The sequence below is a fragment of the Gouania willdenowi genome, chromosome 24 (assembly GCF_900634775.1).
Source record: "Gouania willdenowi chromosome 24, fGouWil2.1, whole genome shotgun sequence".
Lineage (NCBI taxonomy): Eukaryota > Metazoa > Chordata > Actinopteri > Blenniiformes > Gobiesocidae > Gouania > Gouania willdenowi.
Window position 1 is genome coordinate 13,479,722 of NC_041066.1, and position 26,533 is coordinate 13,506,254.

The window sequence follows — 26,533 nt, forward strand, 5'->3', positions numbered from 1 at the left end:
GAAGCCCTGGAACGTGTTTCCATCTCTTTCGGCTCTTTTCTCCATGCATGTCTCTCAGCTCTCCAGCATCCTATCAGTTCACTGTACTTATTCGTCACTGGGGGGTATTCATTTCAGTCGCCTTGTAGTCTGATATGCCCTGGCTCCTATGTCACTTCCTGTTACTAGATTTCATGTCACAGCAATGGAACACATGCATTCAACGTGTGTCAATGATTCCCGTCACTGTGCCTTCTCTACCGCCTTTGTCCTCCCTGATTTCACTCGACCTTCAGATATACACACTGGAAGAGGGAGAAGCTGCACCTAAACGCCTAAAAGTTATGCAACTTTGGAAGGATGGGGAGAAATCTGAACCGAAATACTCTAAATACGATTTTTGTTTTTTTTAGTAATAGGATGGTAAACAGTGTAAAAAGTTGCCGTTTGCTGCCAAACATTCAGGGAATGCCATTTGGCTCATAGGGAGTGTTTTTTTTTTTTGATTTTTTTCTGTCGTGACACAATGAATATAAGTGAGAGAGAGAGATCAGCCGCAGGGCGCTGCACCACCCAACATGTTTATTATCCTGAGCTGAGTCGGGTCATGTCAGGTGAACAAAACGCATTTTCAAATTGACACAGTTTACTATGCTCATTCTTAGATTGTAAATCATTTCATTTTCATTCCATTTTAAGACTCCAAGGTTATAGAAAAATACCAAGGGCGTGAGAAAAATACCGATTTGGCGATGTATAGCGATATTTCACTGCGTGATTATCGTGATGAACCAAATGTGGAAATCTTTGTTAATTGAGTGCCAAAACTGTATAGTGAAAAGAGTTTTGAAAAAAAAAAAAAACCCAAACATAATGGGCACTTTTTTAGAAGTATGTGGGTACCGTTTTTTTTTCAAAAAAAAAAGAAAAAAAAAAAAAAGAATTTTATAACTTTACTGAATCAAAAGTTAAACTTTTTTTGACAAATGTAATTTGACACTTTGATAAAACAACATACGCACTGTTTTTGACATTGGTGCTTGAATTACAGTTAGTTACCATTTACTAATTCTCGCAAGTTTAGAAAAAAAGAGAAAAACATGAAATACATTGTAGTTTATATCATTTTGTGCTCGTAAAGGTGAGATTTGTATATATTGACATCGCGATGTATATCGTATTGTTTAGTATCGGATGTATTGTATAGTGACATGCAAATCGTGACATCAGATTCAAGGCAATGCACACCCCTAAAAAATACCATACTGTTTACATGCATAGCCTAATACGTTTTTTTTAATCTATATATTTAAAATGTGAAAGCTTTAACACAACAAACATTAAAGCGCAGCGACATTTGAGCGATGTATAAAGGGGGGATGTGACAAATAAAAACCCAGGCCTCACCTCGACCGCTGCGGCCCACGAAGCGGAGGTCGTTGAAACGTGCTACTTGGTTCTTCATCACACCTGAGGCGTTCCGCAGTTCGGCTGAGTAGTTCTCATCGTTGCCTGCCATCACCGTGACGACAGTCCCATCAGGGATGTCTCCAAGGGCAACCACCTGTCAGGGGCACAGAGGTCAAAGGGCAGATATTCAAGAACCCTATAGGACAAAGAAAATGTAATTTTTTTTACTCATAATACTGTACTTATCCTCTGCCTATACATTATGCCTCATAATATTCTCCCTTTGGAGGTAAAATCTCAAATATTATATAACGTTACAATGATTTCATGTATAAATCAAACAATTATTTCTATTTAAAAGCCAAAAGCTGAGTGAAAGTTTAGCCACACTTGTTTTACATCTATTCATTTCCCTCCAAACCATGTAGATAAATGGCTTGGATTTATTCTCATGACACGTTTTTTTTTTTCTCTTTTCATTCCCCTGAATGTGAAGAAACATCTCAAATACACATACAGCAGTTCAAAGTGAAGCACAGCAGCCTTATGTTCTCGCTTAGATTCTTGGAGGCAGATAAAAGAGGATGAGCTGGGCCAACAGAAACTGCAATAATTACAGAGCTGTAATGAGAACAGTTCAATAACCCATTTGTTTTAAAAAAAAAAAAAAATAGTGTCATATTTGTTTCGGTGCCAGAGCTCCAGCTACAAATTTCCACTTTGGAACACCTTTGATGAAACTTGTAAAGTAATATCTGTCAGCTGATGAACAAGGCTGTAACTGTGAAGATTCTACAAAAAATAAGCACAAGTGCCTCAAGGCCTATATCACACTGTTATATATATATATACATATTCTTTGGTGTTTTTTTTTTTTTTTTAAGAACTTGGAAAGCCTGCTGATTTGAACTTAGAGTAACATCAAGACTTTTATTTTGTCAGTGTTAAAATAACAATGCCTTTAAGTCAGTAACGTGACATTAGATGAAGCAGCTTGCTAAAAAAAAAAAAAAAAAAAAAATTATTACAGAGTAGCATTACAAGTTTAGTTATATGCTGAAGAACATTATTCAGTGTTGTGTAATCAGTTTAAAGGGTATTTATGTAATATTTTAGTAAACATAAATTGTTTTTCCTTTTGCTCACTTGTTGACACTTTTAGTTCCACCAAGTTGTTACTGTAAATTATAGTCCTTTAAACAAATGGTTTGGACTGGTTTTAACAAAAGGATCTGATGTTCCCAGCTGAGTATTATTATTATTATTATTATTATTACAGTAACAGGCAAATAAGAAAATATTTATATGAAGAATAAAAATCCAATTTCAAAATGTAAACATTGGCTTGTCTGTCAGTGATTGTTCGCACTCACATCCAGACTGATCCGCAATGCGTCGCACAACAACTCACCTTAAAGGCGACGGGCAGCGTCTTGTTGCACCGCCAGTGGGAGGGCAGGACCGAGCACAGAAAGTTGGGGCTGTCGGTCCGCACCAGCTCTGCCGGATGGTCCGCGATGATCTCGGCCATGCTGCGGTTTTCGTGGGGACGCAACCTTGGCACCGCCGCGTCCGGCTGCCCGACTGGGGAGCTCACGTCATTCATCTTCCCCGGGACCGGCTGGAGGCTGCTGGAAGGCGGACTAAACCTCCGAGTGGCACTGGGATCTACGGGAATTCGCATCACAACAGCGAGGTTTATCAGAAAAGAAACAAAAAGACAGCAAAGGATCTCCAGCTCGTCTCCTGCTTTCTTTCTTTCTTTCTGTCTTTCCGCCACACACACACACTTTCTGTGGGTGAAAGTCAGAGCGTGCGTCGCTGCTGCTGCTGCGCCTGAGCGCACGTCTCCAAACCAAACCACTACAGACTTTTGCGCAGGCTATACCCCTTTAAAAAAAACCTATACAAATCCCAGTATTTTCAAGAAGACTTTTTTGATGACAAGCTCTCTCCCCCCCCCCCAAGTTTCTAAGTGCTACAGTCCGTTTATCATAACTCATGTCCGAGCGCGTAATAGGCTGATCATTTGTCCCTATATGTAAAAAAAAAAAAAAAAAAAAAAAAAAATATCCAACAATGATGTTTTCAAACGGCTCAGCCAGGAGCTCAAAAAAGGGTTTGTCTGTCTTTCTTTGGTGAAAAGTCAAAGCGCTGCTCCAGGTGCGTCATTGAAGCCTTTGTGTCAAAGTGAAAGGCGCTGTGGAAGCCCGCAGGCTAAGTACACACGCACATAAGAAGAAGTTTTCAAAGTCAAAGGAGAAAAAAAAAAAGCTTTAACAATACATAACAGGGGCTATTTACGATCCCACAACGCCTGCAAAGTGTACGGATTTTTCTGCAAAGTCTTCCGCCACCGCCGCAGGTTTTGAATAAAGGGTTAAAGGAGGTTGATAAAGTTAGAAAAAAGCAGGGGGGTGGGGGGGAAGAAAGAAAATCGCCGGTGAGATGAAGGAGGCGGAAAAACGGATCCCGTTTTTGTAGCTGTAAATGTGGTTAGTGTTTGGAGGCCGGGGTTTCCCGTGCGCAGGCTTTTTGTGGTTTATATAGCTCCAGCGCGAGGCAATTATTGCGCTGATGCGACTCCAACACGTGGTGTCTGGAGTCAGATCCATTCCCTGCGCCATCATCTATCACCGCCTTATATACGGAGAGAGCTCAGAGAAAAGTCCACAGCACCTTCATAAAAACACACATGTTGAGTCTCACACCTTTTCCTCTCACACCGTCCACTCTACGTACCCACATGCTCGCGCTCCTCCAGACTATCAGCGCGTCCCCCACTCTGATGATGCTGGTCATTTCCAGTCAGAAACACGCTGTCCGTCCCATCATCCTCATCATCATCATCATCATCATCATCACACCAGGATTGTGTTACTACCGTCCTGACAATACGCAGCTCAAAGAGGCCAACCCGGGTGAGAAATGAGCAACACTCCACAGAGCAGGAGTGTGCGTCACCGCAGTGCGGTGAGTCAGGTACGGCGCCGGAGTACAGTTTCAAATCGGTCGCAGGGGAGAGCTATTGTACAGGTGTGCAGGTATCTTTTAACTCACAACTTCAAAAAAAGTTCTCAATACATTCACTTTACATGAAGCTTTTTCATATGATAAAGATTGCTTCGAAATGCATCCAACATGCGTAATTACGCACGTTTACGCACAGAAGTTACATTATTGACAGACCACAAGAAAAGATAAAACACTTGTTTTAAAAATTTGAAAGAGTTGATATTTAGCACAACAAATATATAATATAAGTATATTTCAGAAGCCCTACAGCAGTGTTTTTCAACCTTGGGGTCAGGATCTCACGTGGGGTCACTTGGAGTTTAAACGGGGCCGAAACATGAAAAAAAAAACTTTTTTGAAATTCTTTAATTATTGCTCTTCTTTAAAAAAACAAATTAAAAAAATGAATACAACACAGAATCTTAAAAAACTGTATGATACACTTTGTCAAATATAAATCTAGTTCAAATAAAATGCAGGAAAAAAAAAAAAAACATATCTCAGCTGGCACAACTTGTCTCTAATCCTGGCTACTCTGTATTTGTAATACAGTGTAACAAACATGATCAAAAACTAATTCTATAATAAATAAATAAAAATGTCTTTAGGGTCGCCAGAAATTCTTAATATCAAAATGGAGTCAAGATCCCAAAAAAAGGTTATGAATCACTGCCCTAAAGACTTATTTGCCACTGGAAATATGATAATAATAATAATAATAATAATAATAATAATAATAATAATAATAATAATAATAATAATAATAATAATAATAATAATAATCAAGCCAAAGCTAACTTGTAAAATAATTAATTATCCAGGGTAAGCGTTCATGTTTTCTAACAATTGTGCTAAACAATATATTTTATTTAATATAATTTTTTTGTCCATACCTTAGATTCACTTCATGAAACAGTTTTACAATTATTTTTTGCTATTTTTTTTTAAACCTCATTCAACGTTAACTTTTTTAATAATTAAAAAAATAAATAATTTTAAATAAATTTTCACTTTAAATAAACAACAACCAGAAATACAACAGCAATAAATAATGAGCATTAATGTGATAATTTAATGTATTTCTTAAACACATAAGCATAGAAAATAAAAAAAAATTGTGAAAAAAGAGCTCCAAAAGTGGACATAATCTTTATTTTGAGAATTTAATGTTATATATTGTATATTTATATTATGTTGCCAAAGACATACATTTGAATGTTAATTGTGCTGAAGATTCACAGCAAATAACCGTCCAGTGTCTACTGTAGAGGGCATCATCCACCCTCCGTGAGGCTCCACATCTCAGTCGGCTCTCATCAGCCACCCCACCCTGCACCCTGATTACCCATCAGTCTCCCAATGAGACTTTGTGTGCCACATCACACAGCAGCATGTGTTCCTGTTCTGTTGCACCCAAACAGGATTTTATTGCAGGGAGTCTTAAAGAAGAAGGGCTTTGATTTTGCAGTCCTCTTTCTGAAAAAATGGGAGTACTGGGAGGCACAGCTGGGAGTTTATTTAGATCCTGCCAGTGCTTTTGTAGCTTGTTTTTCTCTTGTAAATTTGGGAACAAATATTTTAATATCTCTGTGTTCAGACAGAAGTGCTTGAGTACTTAAAGTTACTTGACTTCTACATTTCATAATCTACGTGCTCATGCATACACATCTGATACGTTGTGTGCTCGTGAGGATGTGGGAGGGATGTTATACGCATATAGATGTATACATATAAAGTCTGAAAGCACTGACACGCATCTGGCACCCCGTCTTGTGGATGAGGTGGGAGGAAAAAAAAAAGTGATTGAGTTACACTTCCCCCTCATGTGCCCCAAACACCAGAAATATGGTTCGCATTGTCCAACATTCTCAAAGATCAACTAACAATTCATGGATGAATGAATGCAAATAGTGGTAATTAAATCTGTAATAGTGATAAACACAGCCTTGCAGGAACCATGGACTCACTTATTCCAACAGTTTAAATTTCAACTTAGTCAATTTAGTGTTTTCCCCTCCTCATACAGTACATGTTCAGTATTAAAGTAAAAACCATGAGAAGTACGGTGGTGGAATCCCCAGACATTCTTTTAATCGGATTTATGCTTTGAGCTCGATCAGATTTGATTAGTATAAGTATTATTATTTAGAGCGATATTGGGTTTTTGCTTGGACTTTATCCATAGGTGCCTATGGTACACATAAAGCTCCCCTGCAGGGTCATCAGCTGCTGATAACCACTCAGGGCTATTTCAGACCTTCTTGGTCAGTTGTAACCCAACCTGCCCCCACAACTTCTCTTATCTTCTCTTCCAAACCATTACCTTTTTTGTCCCTTCTTCTGGCAGTGTTTTATTGGCCTTGCCGAGTCTAGGTCCTCTAAATCTTATGGTCCTTGATAATGTTGTACCGATACCGATGCTAGTATCGGGAGGGGCCTCGATACGGCTTTAAAAGGCTGGCATCGGTATCCGCAAGTACGAACACACGATGCCATTTACAGCATAAAACTCTTCTTCAAATTCAGTACCTTGTTTTTTCTCTCTCCAGACTCTCACTGCCCTGATTACTGATCACAGAAACACGTATGGTTACATGTTTGGTGCATACAAGAGCCAAGATATTGCTATTGGCCCAAAGCTGCCGCTCTGAACCAATAGCGGGGCCGCGTTTTCATGTTGCTGAAAAACAAATGAACGTCCTTACACACAAGAGAAAATGTCGGCAATTTCGAGCACCGGATTTTCGGCAAAAAACACGTAATATATAACACACTGCACTATCGGCATGCATCGGTATCAGTCGATAAACTGGATATCAGTAATAGCATTGGGACAAAAAAAGGGTACTGGAACAACATTAGTCCTCAAGCAGGTGGGATATTAAACTGCAAACAAAGCCTTGAGGTCCAAACACCATGCAGAGTACAACCTCCACTTTCCCCACACACCATGACCAGGTAAGTATGGTTCCCATTTTTCCTTCCTTTATCAGCTCAATCAGAACAAATGATTTGAAAAAATAAAATTATACAGTTTGACAGGCCTATTTGATTGATTCATGGCTAAAATCTCTATCAATTTAATCTCCTCAGGGTGGATGGATGTTGGTGGCTTCCCCAGTATAGACGGCAATGACTGCAATGCCTCTTGGATTTGAACCCATCATATTTTTGCCCCTACACCACCATAATACAACTTTACAATGGCAAAATTCAAATAATGCTTTTGGGATGAAAGTGATGCATTTACATTCTGCTCTATGCTATTGTACATATTCTTGTTGGCCTTGAAATGCTTCCCCCTTCTTTACTGATTCTATGACTTATAATCTGATCAAAGAGTATTTCTCCCATCTGACTCCACTTTGCCTCTCTGCTGGACATCCAGCATTTGTCCTCTGGATAGTCTTTATATCTCATACAGCGAAGGCACTGCTGTCAGGCTTACTGCCATTCAAAGGTAGTAGGCAACTCTTTGGCTTCTTCATTCTAAAGATCTGTGGTTTGAAGTTCCACACAGCCAAAAAAAGGCCTTAATGTGCCAGATTACGCAATTGTGTCAAAATACCACTAATAACATTTATTCCAGCCCAAATCCCCAAATGGCTAATCCCATCTGGATGCTGTAGCATTAGAAATTCTTGACCTTTGACCACTCTTGCTCAGTAATATCATATTTAATTCATAGTAGTCATGAATCTAGTGTTAAGATGTTGAGCTTTTCAGTGAGGCCTGCTGCACAGCTGGGTTGTCTCTTTCAGCTCTGGTATTGTTCATCTACTGTGTTACACTGGCCTGAAGTCATAGAACCACAGTGAAGAACCACCACAGCAGGATGTGTTTCATGATTTATGGTTATGTTGTATTTTTTTCCCCCAAAGATTTCATTCTTTATTTTTTGACAAAAGAATTATGTGATGAATGAACATTTCTGAATCCTTCCCAAGTAGAATTACAAAGAGTGTAAAGAATGTGTAAAAATGATTATATTGGCAGTGCTAATGATACAGTCATCAAAAGTATATATGGACACAGACAGTTTATCTTAGCATGTTCCAATATTCAATATGTTAACAATTACTGCTGAAACTAGATCTAAACTGTACCCAGTTTGTAAGTGAAGCTGACTGTCTCACTTTAGAGACAAGTTTGGTACATAAATCACTTAATATAATATATGTAGGAATATATTTTGAGATCGTCTAAAGGTGGTTTATGTCTTCTTCTGTCTAGGTATTGGTTGAAATGTAAAATTAGGCCAATTTAGGTTTTTCTTTAATGTAACAACAATGTATTGATCCAAATTGCTTGACCTGACTGGATAACCACAGTATTCCAAGTCCTCTTAGATATGGATGACCCATTGCTTAGTACTGATGCCAAATGCCAAGAACTGACCTCAAAGTGTTTCCCCTTCAACGTTTAAACAACAAAAAGCTCCCCAAAATAAGATTACTGCCATTTGGTGCTGCTCCTTCTGGCTCCTTCTCTTTTTCGCAACCCCAACCAATCCTCTCATCATTCAAGAGGAAAAGTACAGCCACTTAAGACTCAGGATTAAGGCTCCATTTCACAGTGGTGCATTCTTCAAGACATTTAATTATAGCCTTCTAGAGGAGCGCAGTGACGAGGCCCAGGTTTTTCAGCTCTAACGGGATGTTTCCATGTTTGGCAGACTACCAGATGCTTTGCTTTCCAGAAAGAGCCAATCAGTGAGGCCACCAGGCTTTAAGGGCAGAAGAACAAGCCAAGGATGCAGTTTGCTATCCTACCAGTTACCCAAAGCCAACCAGGAACACAGACACGCAGTAGTTGTCCAGAGGGATGATGCTGGGCTTAGTCTTCCTGACCTCATCAACACAACCATTGAGCTGAGCCTTTAATGAGTGTTTGTGGACGAGCCCGTGACATCACCCTGAAGTGTTTGGTTGACGATGGCATGCACTGAGGTTTTTGTGTGCATGTGTTTAGTATCTGTGCCTGTGTGAAATTGTGTGCGTCTTTAGGTTGAACTGGAGTATCATTGCCTCTCATTTTTAACATCACTTTACTTTTGATGGGAGAGTTGCAGAGAGGGCTTTTTCTGGTATTTCCCCACATTTTCTGGCATCGCGCAGAGGTCCATGGAAAGTGATGGAGACATGGAGGGGGCGCCTGCTCACTGCTTGTGGCAGAGTGAAGGGAGAGAGGGGAGTGTGAGGAGGGGTACGAAGACAATTTCCCCTGCTCTCTCCTATTGCTCTGACTGTCTGCCGCCTACCGCCTTCATGGAGGTCTTTAATTGAGATCACTTGTACTTAAAAATAGGAACAAAAAAGGAACTTCTGTGGGCTGAAGGAAGGGGAAAATAAAGTAGTAATACGTGATGAAAGCTGCCATTAAAGACACCCAATGATAGATCTGAGCCACTGGGGCAAAGAGCTGAGAACACTCTCCGCAACTGCCATGAACTCTTTAGATGTTGGCATGTCACACACAGAGACATGTGTGCAAACACACTCCCCACCTGCTGTCATTGCGTTAAAACCCACGTGAGACTGCATTTGTAGGAGTTCTATGTGGGTGTGCAGCTCTTTGATCGTTCAGGGTGACAGTCCCTGAGATGGAGGCCAAAAACATGCCAAAATAAAAGAGGGGAAGTTCACTTTTTCCACTTTTGTATGCATGAGCTTGTGTATGTATCTCAAAGTCTGGCAAGGCAGGGATAGTAGACCTTAAAAGCTGTCAAAGACATTAGGCCACCCCTCATGCTGTAGCCTTTGTATCATTAGCTTTGCTATTATTAGTCACTTTAATGCAGCCATTCCACAAATCAAACCCTCCTCCCCACACCTTTCCGGGGTTGATTTTCCGAGCCGTGGTCCCAGAGTGTCCCTAAAGCTGTGCTGGTTTTCCTCTCAAACCATCTATCACTCAATCAGGTTTGATTATGCTATTAATTCAACAATGAGCCCCTGGCTCCACAGAGAGCAGAGGAGGGATTGGTTTAAAGGAAATGCAGCGTATCCAGCATTGGTACCGGACTGTGGCTGGGAACAGGAACCCTGTAAAGAGCGTTTTTCTTGGACCCAAACCCTGTGTAGGTGCTAAAGACAATACAGACTCTCGGGCTAGGCCAACATTCCACCTTACACTATTGCCTTCCTCTGTGTATTTCACTGCTTTACTTCTACTCTGCAAACTAGCCGGCTAGTATCAAAATATTTATAGTACATCTGCAAGGCACGCTGTTCTCATGTATCCAGCCCCGTTTAGCTCAGTGTTCATTATGCGGAGTAAAACTAATACCAGATTTATAGGGGGGATGTAACTCTTGGTTCCTTATGTCCGTGTAGCTCGATTGAAGATGATTTATGTGAGGTGAGTACGCAGGCGAAACAGATAGAGTAACTACACAATGAGAGGTGGAAAGGCGGATGTCCAGACCAGAGGCCAGACAAGAAATGTCTAGTTGCACTTTATCTGAAGCGATGTTAGGAGGGTTTAGGGGAGCTGGCAGAGGGATAATACAGAACTGGAACTGTGTAATAAATATACCATCTATTTAGTTTGGCTATCTTCTCAAAGTGGGCAGTAGGAATGGTCTTTAAAAAAATGCTCTGTGAACTTTCCTTCTGAGTTCAGTTCTGGAAGCTTGAATGAAATCTTTCAGTCTGAAATATATCCAGTATTGAGGTAACAGCCAATAAGATAAACAGAATAGTAGAGACTTTAGCAGGCCGTGTGAAGACCCACCACCGTAAGCGTCAAGCAATAGCACTTAACTTCTAAACATTTGGATTTTTCTCTTTTTTCTGATCTCCTCTTGATCTTGAGCCAGTTCGGAGTGGCTCCAAAACACCAGAGCTGAACTCTGTGACCTAAAGCATACATCTAAATTCCAAAGTGTGCAGATCTGAAGATGGCCTCAGAAAGTTTTGGCCCATAAACCCTTACAGAGGCCTTACATGAACCAGCAGAGTCAGAATAATCTGCATCACATTGTTACACTTGAGAAATGAGTCTGTGTACAACATTTAGATTAGGCTACTGATCAGAATCTATTATTGCGTTCTGGTCAACTTATAAAGAAAAACTCCATACGGACTATCATAAAGAACATCATAGGGTTGTGAAACACAACACAACACAGTCATCCACGGAAAAACCAAATTGATGTTTAGCTGATGTGATCTGACTTATCAACTCTATTCTTTAAGAAACACTGTCCTGCAAGTTTTAAATATTACCATGCAGTAACACACCTAAATATTATGAATTTGTAATAATCGAGGTCTGCAAATTACCTACTATTCGGTTTCAAATGAGTTAAATGTCAATAATAAGATGTGGAACTACAGTAAACTTTATTGTCATGATCAAACATGCTGATATGTGTTCTTGCATAGAACCAGAGGTTTTCACCTTATAGTTAGTTGCAAAGTTGAGTTAAAGCTTTTTTTTTCATCATTAGTTTAGACGTAAGTGGACAACAAAAGAAAGAATGGATGCCTGTACATCTGTACAAAATAAATCATTTCATAATCAAAATAACAGCAAATTAAAAAAAAAAAAACAAAAAACTTTTGGACAGACCCTACATTAGCGATGTAATGCATTGGAATTAATTGCAATGTTCTAAGAAGCATATTTATTGGAAATGGGCGATATTATCGACCTACTAATATTTGCCATAAAATGTATTATCAGTTGACATCGGTATCAGATTTTCCACTAATATTAAAAAACTGGGACCTGCTGTTGTTTGAGACAACATTTCAAAGATAAATGTGCCAAGTTTTTCATTGCTGAAATTGAACACATTTTATTTATTTTTTGCACATATGATGTTTTCCGTCGAACATATCCATTGGGACATCTTATTAAAAGTAGCGTTAACATGTTAATTGTGACTTAAAATTTGGTTGGGGGAGTGGGGTCTATGTATATATTGATATTGGTTAATATTGGAAATCGTGTTGAACAATATATCGGCAAGTCTAACATCTAAAATTTCAATTATATGAAATAATACCAGAGAAAACAGCATAAAATAGCCTTAAAATATTCTCATCAAAAATAAAACCTTAGATAAAGGAATTGTGAGTTTTGGTGTTTTTTGGTCACATTTCATTGTTGACGGTTGCAGACAAGGAGAATCAAAGACTGTTCAGCCCACCTTAACTCCTCCCCACAGGTCTGTGGACACGCCCACTGTTCAGCCAGGCTGTCAGCTTTTACATTTTAAACAACATCCCATTTTTAGTTTCAAGCGTTTCAACAAATGTTCGCCAACGTTCACTCTGTTTTCATATTTATGATGTGCTTCCCTCTCAGAGTCCATTAAACTTTTTTACCCTCGAGCTCGCTCCAATTGTGTCTATGCATTTCAAGTCTGCCTCAAAAGTGCTTTATTGTGCAGATGTGTGCATAATGCATATGGGTGTGTATTTACAGGGCATATGTGTGCGTAGCAGTACAGAGGTTGGCTCCGAGTCTTTGCTTAACCAGACTATAATTTGGAGGCCCAGTGATGACTCCCAGCAGCCTCAGTGTTTGTTTATAAAAAAAAAAAGAGCCCAACTCCACTGTTTCTGCTGCATCTGCAGGGTCCTGCAGGAGTCTGTCTGGTAGGATGGGCATGAGGAGGACTGTGTGTAGGTGTGTTGACAAATCCAAGGGAAAGTGTCTGTAGAAGACATTTTACAGTTAATTTTCAAACTTTGGTGAATCAAAACAAGGCTATACAGTGGCCTGTTGTTCTAAATAAGCAGCTATTGTGCATAGGTGCACATCTGCACAAGATGCTTTTATAGTAAATTGCCTCGATCAGCCAAAAAACAATCCTCATGGGAACATCCTGCTCTCTATCTGTCTCAATTGGGCTTCTTTCCCCCACCAATCCACCTCCCAAATGGGAATAAAAAGAATACAATGCAATTCAAAGACCATAGCTCCCAGTATATATCATTTAGCCGTGACTTTGAATTGCCTTCTCTGTGTGCGCTGTTTTCTCGCATCCTAAAATTCCATCATGAGAGGGGAGGAAAGATGGAGGAGAGGAACTTTCAAAATATTACTGTAATAAAATATTCTGCTCCTCTGAGATCCTCCTTTGCTCATTCAGCATCAGGGGAAGTGAAGCGGAAAAGAGCCTGTTATTGGTCTCCATCCAAAAAAAAAAAGAGAAAGACACAAAGAGAGAGAGACCTATTTTTCTTTTGGGGAAAGACACAAAACAGAGCGAACAGAGCCACAGTTGTAGAGAGACTTTTAACTCCCAACAACAAAAATGAACAACAGACGACTGTAAGGGAGCAGCTGTCTGGGTGAGTGACAGCGTTCGACTCCAGACTGGAAGCTCACTCCAGTGAGGATCAAACATCGCGTATGTCTACAGCCGACGAGCAGACGGAGCTGCTTGTCAGGAGCAATGATTGGATTGAATATGTGTAAACTGAAACAGCTACGAGATCAACGTTGAAAAAATAACAGCTCAGTTCTCAGGAGACATCCTTTGTAACAACCTAACGTCGGGGATTTTTTTTGTTGTTGCAGTTTTGTAACATTGCTGCGGTGGCAGAAAATGACTCAAAAGTTTCCCTTTTTCTTGTCTAAAGATTGCAGGAAAGTTATGAGAAAGAAAACCTCAGTGGCACCACTTTATTTAATCTTATTTGACTCAATTTTATGTTTAACAATGACCCACAGGGAGAAGATCATCACTCAGCAAAAACAAAATATAGCCTAACTGGTGTTCGTATTTAGTCATTTATTTGTTTGGTGTTGATGTTGTGTTTAGCTTAGGATGTCCTGATTAATTACATGTATATTCAGACAATCATTTATCTTCTAAACCTGCTTATCTCTACATTAGTAAAAGTTTCAGTCATGCACATCACCAGTCCATTGCAGGGTCAATACAAAAACATATGACTATTATTCTGATGGACAATCTGACTAAAACTAACCAGTCTGATTCTGGACAGTGGGAGGAAACCAGATTTCCCAGACAAAACCCAAAGCAAACTAACATTAAAACTACGCACAGAGAGACTGGAGCCACTGGGGCAATACAGGACCTTTTTTTTTAATTTATTTTTTATTACACATTAAACATCCATTCATTCATTTTCTGACGCGTGCTTTCCCCTTTTCAAGGTCGTGACACATTAAACAATCAAAATGTGTTAATTATACATATTAATGAAGTCTTCACGACCACACATCAACACCAAACAACCTTTGACTCATTGCATATTGTCATATTTTGAAGAACGTTTGCTTTTATCAGCACTGGAGTGAGAGAACAAACTTTTTTTTAGGAAACAATATCGACCTACTTTTAGTTCAAACTGATGTGCTTTAAATATTTTCATTTTTGCTTTTAGAAAAAAGTTATGTTTAATGTGAGTCCAATTGTTTGTTTTTTTTTAATCAAGTTAGTTGAAGCTTCTCTATATATTGGCATTAAAAAAAAAAAAAAAAATCTAATAACGTGAGGCTGGCCATTCTGAACCTACTGATGTTAACATATCATTCAAAAAGAAGACACAAAGAACTTGCTGGAATTATGATGCAGAAGTCAAGGAAACATCAAAGCGATCAGCAGACACCTCTGAAGAAGACTGGCAGTTTTGACATTCGAAAGATGTCAGGAGATCAAAGTTAAGTTCCTGAATAAATGAAACATATATTATTCAAAAAGAAGATAAAGAAGAACTTGCTGGAATTACTACTGATGTTGCATTGTTCGAACACTTTAAACACACAGTGACGTCTCCAGCACTGGGACACATGCAAACCTTCACGTTTTCATGACATCCATGTTAGCGTTGACCAAAAACTCTCCAACTTCTTTCAAGTGACGTATAAAGACGTTAAAACATGGCCTCTTCAACGTTTTTTAGCTCCTAATCCCAATTATCTGCATACGTCTGTCCGTCTTCCTCTCCCTTTGTCTCTGGTGGCCACTTTACAAATGAGCGCTACCTTTTCTAGCTTCATTGCTCTCCCTCGAGACTTGTCATAGTCAACTACAAACACTATTCTAAGTTCAAAGACTAGCGTTGCACTACACACACCTCCACACACTCCCCGGGCCTCTTTTGTGTCTCTGGGGGCATATTTCATTTCACTGTGCACACATTAGAATAAGACTGTGCATGTGTGTGTGTGTGTGTGCCACAGGTGGCACAGTGCTGTTTGACTCTGATTATTGTGGTGACCAAAGCATCGCCGTCCTGTCACGTTTGTCATCGCCCCTTTTTCTGAAAGCGTGGGTGGGAGGGGAAGGATGAAGGCCGGATTTCAGGGGAAGGAGAAGGAGGAAGAGGAAGAAGGGGTAGCCATTAGGGCATTATAGTAGTTGATGGTAAAAAGCCACCCCCACAGTGCCATATGGGAGGGGGTTTCAGTCATTTCTGAATTTCTCTGGCCTCCAAAGCACAAACTGAATGTCTTACTTCTCCGATGTTTCCCAACTGTCTAACTTACTCGTTTATTTCTTTATTTCCAATCAACACTGGTTTATTTCCTTCTCTGACACCAGGGAACAAAGTGCTGACCCCTCTCTTGTCTAGATGTCACACTCAGCCATAAAAGGCTTGTGGGGGCGTTGTCGAGTGGGTGGGATCTCGGATTTTCAGGTGCATTTCATCTGTTGTGTTCACACCTCTGCACTGGCAGGCGGCCTATTGTGTGGGCAGGTAATTTGATCAAATTAGGAGATGGAGTCTGTGTGCCATTAATGTCCCCCACCTCTCCTTCACTGAACGTCTACCTATTGTTCCCCTCCACCCCACACACACACACACCTTTCTTCACTTCCACCCCGAGCGCCACCCCCACAATAGTACCATCTGCGCCTCCACCCACATTGAGTCCCCTCAAAAGGCACAGTGAAAGGAATGCATATCGTACAAATGCACTGTGATGGTGGGGGATTGGTTCCAGGTGCCCGTTTCAATGTGAGCATTAATCAGGAAGACACATCTTTCTGTCACTAGCGAGGTTTCCATCATAGACTTTCGCAAAATAAAAGCGATATTTCTAAATGTGGACAAATAATTGCACTTTGATCATGTTGTTTTGAGCAGGAGCCTTGAAACTCTCGTGAAATCTCATCCCGCGAAACTTCGCTACATATAGACGGACACTCCAAACTAGGAGTGTGACAATATCTTGATAGCACGATCAATTATTGTTTTTTTTTGTTTAAACCTTTTCTGTTTTTTCACTAAAATGTGCAGGTACGTCTTCACAGAAATGTTATAACTGTTTTTTGAAGAAACCAATATATTGTTTACTGGAATATTGCACTATAATGGTGTCACTGGTAAGAAAGACCCTATTTTTTGTTTACAGAAAGCACTATTGGAGATACTTATTCATTTACATTGGTAAGTTGACACTTATTTACAGAAATGTTGCACTAAAATAGTGTCACTGTTCATAGGACACTTTCAATTTATTGTCCTTCAGAGATATAAAATAAAAATTTTATTTTTTTTACTTAATCTTTTTTTTTCTTGTTACGTCATAGATTATTGTAGATTGATTTCTGACCAATATGTCGATATTTGCAGTATCGTCATATCGTGAGCTTTAGATCGCGTATCGTATCGCGAGGTACGCAGAGATTCCCACCCCTACACCAAACCTCCTTATAACACTCCACATCCCTTTGTTGTGTGCTAATGTGGCAGTAATACTGTTTTTAAGTATAATGCTAAGAAATGTCTTGGCCTCCTCTTCTGTCTACACGTACCGTGCCATGTTTTCTCGGAGAGAAGTGGTCATGTGACCAGGTAGGACACGTTCTGTGAAGGGTAATTGCGTAAAAAAGTGTTTCCATCGCGCTTTTGCGATACATTTTCAATATCGGAACGTTTGAAAAAGCTTCTCATGAAAGCGTAAAATCCTTTCAGCGATACCTGAGTTTTTTTTTTTAAATTCAGGTGTTTCCATTACCAGTTTTTATTGCGCTATTTACATTTTGCGCATTTCCAAGGGTAATAGAAACCCAGCTAGTGACACCTTAAATGGCAAACCAAAATATAACAACTGATAATCGTGACTAACTATCAATCACTTCTTTCATTTTCTTTTCATGTTTTTGACCTTCACCGTTTGAATAAATAGGAATAAATTGTTTTCAGATTTGTCACAATCAACAGGAAAGTAGCGTAGGTATATTTTTAGGAGGCTTAAATCAGTCGATAGCACATTCCTTTAAGATTAAACCAACAAGGTGAAAAAACTGCTCTTTTCCCAGGCACGGGGCAGAACAGGTAAAGCCTTGTGTAGGTGCTGCTGTGGCCGAGCTCTCACTCACATCGCAGTGTTCAAAACCCAAACATCCAGAAAGTTCAACACTCTATATTTTCCCCTTATAGAAACACAAAGCTGTGTGAAAGTCAGGCAGCGGGGGAAAGCTAAACAATGCCATTGGGTTTTTTTTTCTGTGTTTTGACTTCACTTCATAAGCATCGCAGTCAGACTCAAAAGTGTTGAATAAAACCCGAGGGCTTAAATAGAAATAGGTGGACAGGACACAGGAGGAGCAGAAGTGAGTCATAATTGCGGTGTTAAGTTTCATTAGGGTGAACCGGTTCCAAGGTAGACCAATTTTCAAAGTGTTAGGTAGTTACTTCCTCTCTGAGGGCTTATATCGGATAACGGTAATTCGCCCAGCGTGATACCAGTGAAATGAATGACCGGCTGCGGGATCTTGTTAAGTGTGAAAATAGCGCGGCGCTGCATTAAAGGCTTCATTGGTTAACGCAAAGACATTAAACTAACCAGTAATTATGGTGCATACAAAAATCACAGCTCTGCAAAGCTAGGAGTTTGCAGGGTACCCCCAAAAAGTAAACATCAGTTCAGTTTGTATCTGAGGTGGGAGCTGCCAAGAAAGTGCAAAGCAGATTGATTTAAAAAAAAAAAAAAACAGCTTTTATCACATAATGTTTGACACTGGACGGCATAATAAAGCAATTCACCAAATAGAACAGGGCAAAGGGACTATTTACATTAAAATCTTATAATGTTAATGTAGTACACTACTGTGAAACTGTACCTTCTACAGTTTACTCTGGTCAATTCAGGAAGAGAAAAGGCTAAAATCGTACTGACGCAGTCGCACATAGGCAAATCATTTTACAGGAATATTAAGTTAATTATAGTTATTTTTGAGTTTTCTTAAAAAGGATGAAAGAACATATCACATAAATCTTTATCTGGCATTCGTTTTTAAAAAGTGAAAATGACACATAATGACATACAGTGAATACGACAAGGAGGGAATGTAAGAAGATTGCACCGTGATTCATTTACAACCCCAGTAAGTGCCTCCGTTTGCAATCCGACACCACGGCTGCAGTAAAACTACAGAGGGGGGAATCGATCTTCGATTAACCTCCGCACATTAAAAACCGTGTCACCCTGATGATTACTCACAGGAATAGCAAACACTGATCTGTCCCACCAATATGTCCTAATAGCTGATGCAGCGCACAAACACCAACAGCACAATTTTTACTCCATCAACATAACCCTCCCAGGATTAAATAACATGTTTGCTTCAGAGGTACAATTAAGCGACACTAAATAGAGTTCCTTTGAGCCAGGAGTTAAGGGAAGAGTCTCTACTGAACAGTAGCAGCCAGTAAAGCGCTCTGATGCCCCCCCCTCCCCGAAGAGTTTTCAAATTACCTATTGATGAGTGGGCTTCACGTCGCTCCCTCCGCTCGCATAGGGGAAGGAGGAGAGGAGGGAGGACGTCTGGTTCACTTTTAGGATGTCTCCAAGAAGCAGACCTGTGGTTAGATCTAAGGCTACACTCAAGCAACAGAAGCTGCCTTTCTCAAACACATCTACAGTTTCCTTTGCAAATTATCAGAGATTTTCTTTTTTTTTGGGGAAAGTTTTCCGCCTGGAGTCTTTAGATATTTACCCACATCGAACCACTTTTTTTTCTTCTTCTTTTGATCACGGTGATTTGAGTCTGTCTTTGTAGGCATTTCTGTTTTTGTTTGTTTGTGCCTCTGTGAACTGTGCGCAACTTTCCTTTCAAGACGCCCTTTTAAGTTAATTGTTTATTCCTAATTAAGTGTGCAATAAAAAAGAAGAGAGGCTCTTAAACGTTCCCCAAAGAGGCACGGCAGCAGCATGAGTGGGTGCCACACATGCTGAAGATTCATTTTAGTCACTCAATCTTGATCTGCCAGAGTCAGTAGTTATAAGAAAGCTGTATCTGAGGCAATTAGGTGAAAATTGTAGGCTGTAAAATGCAACGACAAATATGAATGAATCCATGGAAATAACTGCAATGTATATTTAAAAAGAAAAGTAACCACATGAGCTCATTTTGACGATATTCATTTTTTGAAGACACAATTAAAACCAACATTTTCCATTTCATCCCAATCTCGAAATCGATGAAACTACTCTCACAAAATGAAATAAAATGAAGAAAATATTTGAATTAAATTAAACTTAAAAATAAATAAAATAAATGTATATACCAAAGCCCGAGTTTAAATTTTTCATTTTCCACACATAACACAGCCAACACATTAATTTACCCTGAAATTTATCCTAAAATAAATATTCTAAAAAAAAACTAAAAAAAACTGGTGGTTTTACCAAATCAAGCGCGCTGTCGAGGGGGACTTTTTGTGGTTACACTGACAGATTTACAGCCCAGATGTTCATAAACAGGAGCAGAGTCAATGAGCCGCAGCGCCGTATCAATCTGCAATAACTTTATGAACATGTATCGATCGTCCTGATTCTACCTGAACATCTGTGCACATCTGCTCACCCTGTCCAGCCTCGACTACTGCATGCTTCCAATTTCCTGTGCCGCTGCTCCTCTCCTTTCTTTCTTCCGCGCTCTGACCCCAGAGACACACCGAGGGGTCAGGGGGTTAACATGGTAATAGGTGGTGGTGATTGGTAAAAACGCTCACTCTACTCCAGCTTGAAGAGCGGAGGAACGGGCCACGCTGCTTCTGTGGTATGGAACAGCTGTGACGGACCACGGCGCGACTTCTGAAAACATCTTTTAAACATTTGATTTGGACAGGAGGCGGCGGGAGGCTGTAGACCGGCACGGGCGGAGGATGGATGGATGGAGTGTTGTGTCTAATAAACTAAAAGGGGTTGCATGAAAATCATAATGTTTGTTTAAAATCCACTGAGTAAACCTAAAACATCCTCTATTTTGCTTTTTAAATTCGATTGTGTAAAGGAGCTGTCACAATAGAATCCTGCAAATTTAAAACAGACTGTAAACTGCAGCATGCATGTTGGCCTTCAAGCCGGGGATTTGAAAATCATTAGATTGTCATCGCTTCTGTTTACTGGTCCTAGATTGATTTATTTTAAATGAAATGATTTTTTTTTTTGTCTTATTTGAAACATGTAACTATATTATATTTTAAAAGTTTTTAACAATATAGCACATAATATATAGATGGACTATTTTGTATAATAAACTAAAAGAGTTGCTAAATACATGCATATATAAAAAAAGATCAGACCTTTCTGACATACAAGAAGGACTTAGACCTTTAGGCTTATTATATTGTATAGATTCGTCCACTTATACACTGCAAGACAAGGGTACAGATATATAAATCTGTGGAGTGAGTAGAATAGAGAGCGGCCTTTAAAAAGTCTGCGGTTTTCAACAAGAACGTACCCCAAAAATGTATATCTCACACTCTGTGGCAATATGTTGCAAAGTAACCCTTGAAATAAGTCTTTATTATAATAATATTACCTGAATGTCAGTCCCTTATCAATTTATTTAACATTCATTGAAGCTCAATTCTAAAGAAGTTATTTCTTGATCTTGCAACAATTGATACAGATTGATTAACGAAAAGCAACAATTTCAAGAAGTACTCCAGACCACACCTGGCCCCATAATCAATGGTGCTTTCCCGAACACAAGAGACACCCAACACACACACCACGCTGTAATCCTCCACATCTTGTTTCAATGCCTTACTGTAAACTGTGCAGCGCAGCGTCTGTTTACGTCTGTCAAAAATATCACCCATGCTTTTGTTTTTTGGTTCCGCAATGGCATCGCTTTGTAAATCTAAGGGTATGTTGCACAAACATGTCATCTTCCTCTTTCAGAAATATTTATAAACACCACGTAAAGTAAATACTGGAACCTCTAAGTGCAAGCTTTTTCTGGTTTTGGTGCTTTTTTTGTATTCACGAACCACAAAAAGCTTCGATGATGATTGGGTCTTTCTACAAACACAAAAACTTGGACCTTGACAGCAGGGTCTTTGATGACCTCAGCTGATCCCCCCCCCTCCCTATCTCCTCTCATCTGGACCAATATTCTTTAATCCGTGCCAAAAAATCTTTACCAACTTCAATCAACCTCCATCCAAACCTCAAGATCTGACCTCAAGTCCTCGCCATGACCCAAACCCCCTTCAGTCTGACTTCAGACAAAGCAGCAAGTAGAAAAATTGGTACTCACCCCAGAAGAAGTTCTGCTGACAGGGTGTCACTGTGCTGAAAAGGCTGTTAGATGCCATGGCTGCTTCTGGTTGCAGCAAACCCCACTTTTGTTCCACTGTGGTTTCTGTGACCCTTGACTCGTCCTAAACCAAGAGCAAGCAGTATGTCATAAAGTAAAAAATTAAAAAGCCTTCCGCAATACATGCTTTACGTATCAACTATTTGAAAGACCACAAGTAACAACCAGGTCTGGTTTTATGGAAAAAAAAATCGTAGAGGCAAATATCGCCTTTGCGGATAGATCAGATGGTGTCGGACTTGCTTGCTTGGCGAGTGTGGTTGGAACGTACTTACTCGCTTAGCGCCGTCCTTGTGACTGGTGCTGGCCCACGACGATTAACCATTTACACTCCAGGTTGCCCTCAAACACCAGCCCCGAGCCGCACGTCTGTGGTTCTGTGGTTGTTTGGGAGGCGAGCAGAGCCCTCACACAACCCAAAAGGCACCAGCTTTAAAACTCGTCTCTTTCCTGCCCTCCATGTGCCGTCACTGGAGAGCCTGGGTCACATGGACTCTGACGTCATCACGGCGCAGCAGTTGAGTGGGACAGCCTACTGTTTGTGGCTTTCCTGCCCTCTCCTCTCGTTTTCTCTCGTCTCCACTGACTTTTTTCCCTGCGCTTCTTTGGCTCCCTACCTTGCGCGTGGTTCGACAGCGTTTCCAGCCTCTCTGGGGAGTGGGGTCTGACGCTCCCATGAGTCAGGAGGCTTCAATGGGGGCAGCTTGTTCAACTGCCTGTGCCCCCGCAGCATATGGGGATCAGACTCTGCTTTGCTCCTCTTTCATCCCCCTCTCCTCCTTCTTTTTCTGACTCTGCTTCTCCTTTCCCCAACTCTGTTGACAGGCTGCTGGGCTGCTTCTGTCCTGCCTCTGCGTAGGGAGAGCTGAGCTTGGTAAGGTTTAAGGGTGTGAGTAAGAAGCACGCTGGTAAGACTGGGTGTGTGCTTATGCAGCTGAAAGAATGGGTACAGACAGTAAAAAGTGGATGAATAAGGGGAAAGTGGAGGTGGTGTGACGCTGTAGTTATTTACAGAGGAGTTTGTTTGTGTTGTGTCTCAGCCTTGAATCTATCCTTGACAGGAATTGGATTATTGTGTTGCTTCATGAAACAGCCCCATTTTGTCTATTTTGAGCATCACATCAAGCTTTTATTGGGGGCAATTCTTGGAAAAGACCAAGGATCATTGGCACCTGTCTGTCTCATAAAACTCTTGCCTTCTCACAGTCTTGCTAACATTAACAAGACACATAAATGCAAACACACACAGACACTAGCTCTTCAACATGTATACCAGACAGGTCATGACAATTAAGCATTGACTCAACAGGCTAAACACAGTGATTCCTGCACGTGCTTACACTGCACACACCTCCATGCCTCGACACACAGCTCGTCTTTGATTGCAGATCACACGGGGTTTTGTCACAACACATCAAAAACGCAGACAGGGTGTTAGTAGAGAGGCAGAGGAATGTGTGGAATGATGCGAGCAGTTCAGTCAGGTTGAGAAGAATTAAAGTACCTCTGTCTTCATGTCACTATAGCCAGCAGGCAAGTGTGACTAAGCAGTAAAGATCAGGAGACATCTTATGGTTTATTTTATTGCCTTTTGATCAGCAATTACAATAAATTATGCCGGGAAATTTATTGGCTGTAATTTAAAGTATTTTTGCTTGGCATGTGTGCACTATGAGTGATATGTTTTTGAAGTTCTTCTTAACTAGAGTAAAACAAAATGTGCTAGTTTCAGAGCTGTAATCGGGCCTTAAAATTGATATATCGACAAGGCCAGAGCCATACAGAATTTGGGCCAAACCTGTTCGAACCCGAATGAAGCTGAAAGAAGTTCACCTCGAGTCACAAACTCACTTCCTACCTGCAAACGAGAAAAGAAAATGAAGTGAAGAAAAGGTAGAAAAAAGCAATTCAATACCTGCGAATACAGACACTATTGCTTTTTGTGTGGACAACAATTGGTGCATGTGTATCTATTATTGTCTTTTCTAAAATTTCCATCATCAGCCATCACAGCCTTTATTTCATTTAATCCCTGTGTATATCTTCGTAAATTGGTTTTGTTCCAAGCAATGGGTAATTTAAACACATCCTCTTCCTCACTGCACACAGAAAATAACCACCTATACTCACAAATTCTCGCTTTAGTTAACTCCTAAACTAGTGTTGTAGTACATTTTGAAGGACTTGGTCTTTTCTTTGGACTCAAGAGACTTTTTTCTTGGTCTTGGCCGGGGCAGACTAGGAATTTTTAATCAAGACCTGTCAAGTCCATCCTACTGTATTTCTAGTCAGAAATATGTCTGAATACTTACTTTAGGTCTCATTTACCTGAATATACCTCATATTTGAAGATAATTTTGGACTTATCAGTGGCTTTTAAATACTACTAAATTGAGCACATTGGTCAAGATTTTAGATTTTGATGTGTTGTGCTTTGAAAGAGTTTCAGACACCTTGTTTTTATTTGTCAATTGTATTTAAAATAAAATAAAATTTAAAGGGGAATGCTTTTTAATTCATCAAACTTTTCATTGTTTTAAAATTGATTTTTAGGGTCTTGGTCTTGTCTAGGTCTTGACTTCCAAACGTCTTGGTCTTGCCTTGGTGCATTTTGGTCTCGGGGAAGTGTTGGTCTCGGATTGTGTTGTCTTCTTGAGTGCAACACTATCTTAAACATTCTGCTAACATTCCATTTTAATGTGATTTTCCATTTAAAATCTGGAAATTACACTGAGCTCATGGTTATGGGGACTTTAAGAGGACAGTAGTACATTTGTCTAATGTAATATTTAGAAAACTGTGGCTGTGCATTCAAGGGATAACAAATAATGGTCACAGCAAACTTGAATTAAGTTAAGCCAGAGAAAATATGTAATATGAAACTGAATAACACAACTATCTATTTTCACAGATAAAGGTCTTTTACATTTTGCCAAACCAGGCTGAACTCAGATTTTTCTCTAAAACCACTTACTTTTATATAAATATACAAAAATAGCTAATTAAAATGTCAAATATAAAATCCAAACACTCCGTTCTCTCCCCCTCAAATTCCAGGGCATAACAGCATTTCCACAAGTCTTTGCCACCTACCTTATTTTTGTGCAGTGAAACATTTTCCTTGGCCGGACAATTTGTAAATATTTGCTGTCTAAAACAAGAACATGCCGCATGAGTTGCTGCACATGTTACAGAACCCTTAGGGACTGGCTATTTGAATCCTGCAAACCTGCCGAATATCACAGAATATAAACAGTAGCTGTTTCCATTTAGAGATTTATTCGATGATGTCGCTCATGCCGCGTACCTTTGCTCAAAATATAAAAGCTCTAAAACCCCAAACTACTGTAACAACGTTCTGTAATGTTGTTGTTTTTTTGGATCAGAGGTAGCACAGCAGACCAAGGCTGAGTATGAAGGTTAGGCTGGTATTTGATACGGTAGCATTTCAAGAATAATATTTAAGGTCGTGTAGAAACATTTATAAGGTTACTTTAAATGGATGCTCTTCTGTCAAAAACAATAAACTTTACGGACAAGGTCCAGCACTAGCGAGACTTCCGTTAAGCCTCACTAAATTATACAGTTATACACATTGTGATTGAATTTAAAACATGAAATGCAAAATAAAACAGAAATGTCAAACTTATCACTCAAATGACAGGAAACATAACACTTTGGGTGGCACCGCATGTGAGAAACAATCTTGATGGTGGAATCGGCCCTACACTTTTGGAAGCGTAAGGTATTTGGGTGGATCAAGCAAAAGTAAATGTTTCACCCTGATGTTTCACCCTGATGCTGTGACAAAGTTTAGTGCATTGCTCATCTCTCACATGAAAAGAGTTATTTTACAAAGACCTTGGATGGAAACACAACTCTGGTCAAGAACAAAGTCCAAGAAATGTATTAAACCCCAATCTTGGGTAAAAATCACAACTTGAACTCTTATGTTTTGTTTTCATCAAAATACTCTGATTTGAATAACTATGTTATGATAGATCTAAATGGTGATACTACTGTATCACTCAGTTCATCATTGGAACAAAAGTGTTTATGTTCAGGCTCCAGCCACCCATGACTGAACTTTAGAAGAGGAGGATAGTGAAAGACGGATAAATGCATCTTGGCTAGTTATGAATAATGAATAGATGGATGGATTTTGTTTGGGGTTGTTCTTTCATCTTGAGGTTGTGACCTTGAGCTAATACTTTGCAAGATATCTCTGTTGCCTCTGGTGTGTAGTTGTTAATGTGAATGGATGAATGAATGGGTGTAAACAGTATGAAGCTCTTTGTTTGTACTCCTTAAGAGGAAAGGCCTTATGGTCAAGAAAGACTCAATGTCAATCTCCATTTCAAAACACTTGGTGCAAGTAAGAAATTTCATTTAGTTTAGTTGCTAACACTTTACTTGAAGTTTTATACATAAGGCTGACATTGCGATGTCATTATCTGTCATTAGCATGAATAAGGTGTCATGAAGATTGTCATTAAGTGATGTTTGCTAATTTTTGACACCTTTGGAGCTATGTTGGAATTTTTTTGTTAGGTGGAGGGATCAAGTGGGGCTAGGTAG

The 26,533-nt window shown here is 39.8% G+C and overlaps 1 protein-coding gene across 3 annotated transcripts in view; it reads right to left on the reverse strand.

Moving 5' to 3' along the window:
- The window catches only part of runx2b (RUNX family transcription factor 2b), a 47,598-nt gene extending 24,809 nt beyond the window's left edge, over positions 1 to 22,789 (reverse strand). For all 3 annotated transcript variants that reach the window (XM_028439559.1, XM_028439558.1, XM_028439557.1), the window contains exons 1-4: positions 22,231 to 22,789; positions 21,896 to 22,019; positions 2,801 to 3,057; positions 1,387 to 1,543 (exon numbers count right to left, since the gene is read on the reverse strand). In XM_028439559.1, the coding sequence (XP_028295360.1) occupies positions 1,387 to 1,543; positions 2,801 to 3,057; positions 21,896 to 21,953 (472 nt within the window). In that variant the 5' untranslated portion in view covers positions 21,954 to 22,019; positions 22,231 to 22,789. The remainder of the gene's footprint in view (positions 1 to 1,386; positions 1,544 to 2,800; positions 3,058 to 21,895; positions 22,020 to 22,230) is intronic.
- Between the last annotated feature and the right edge of the window lie 3,744 nt (positions 22,790 to 26,533).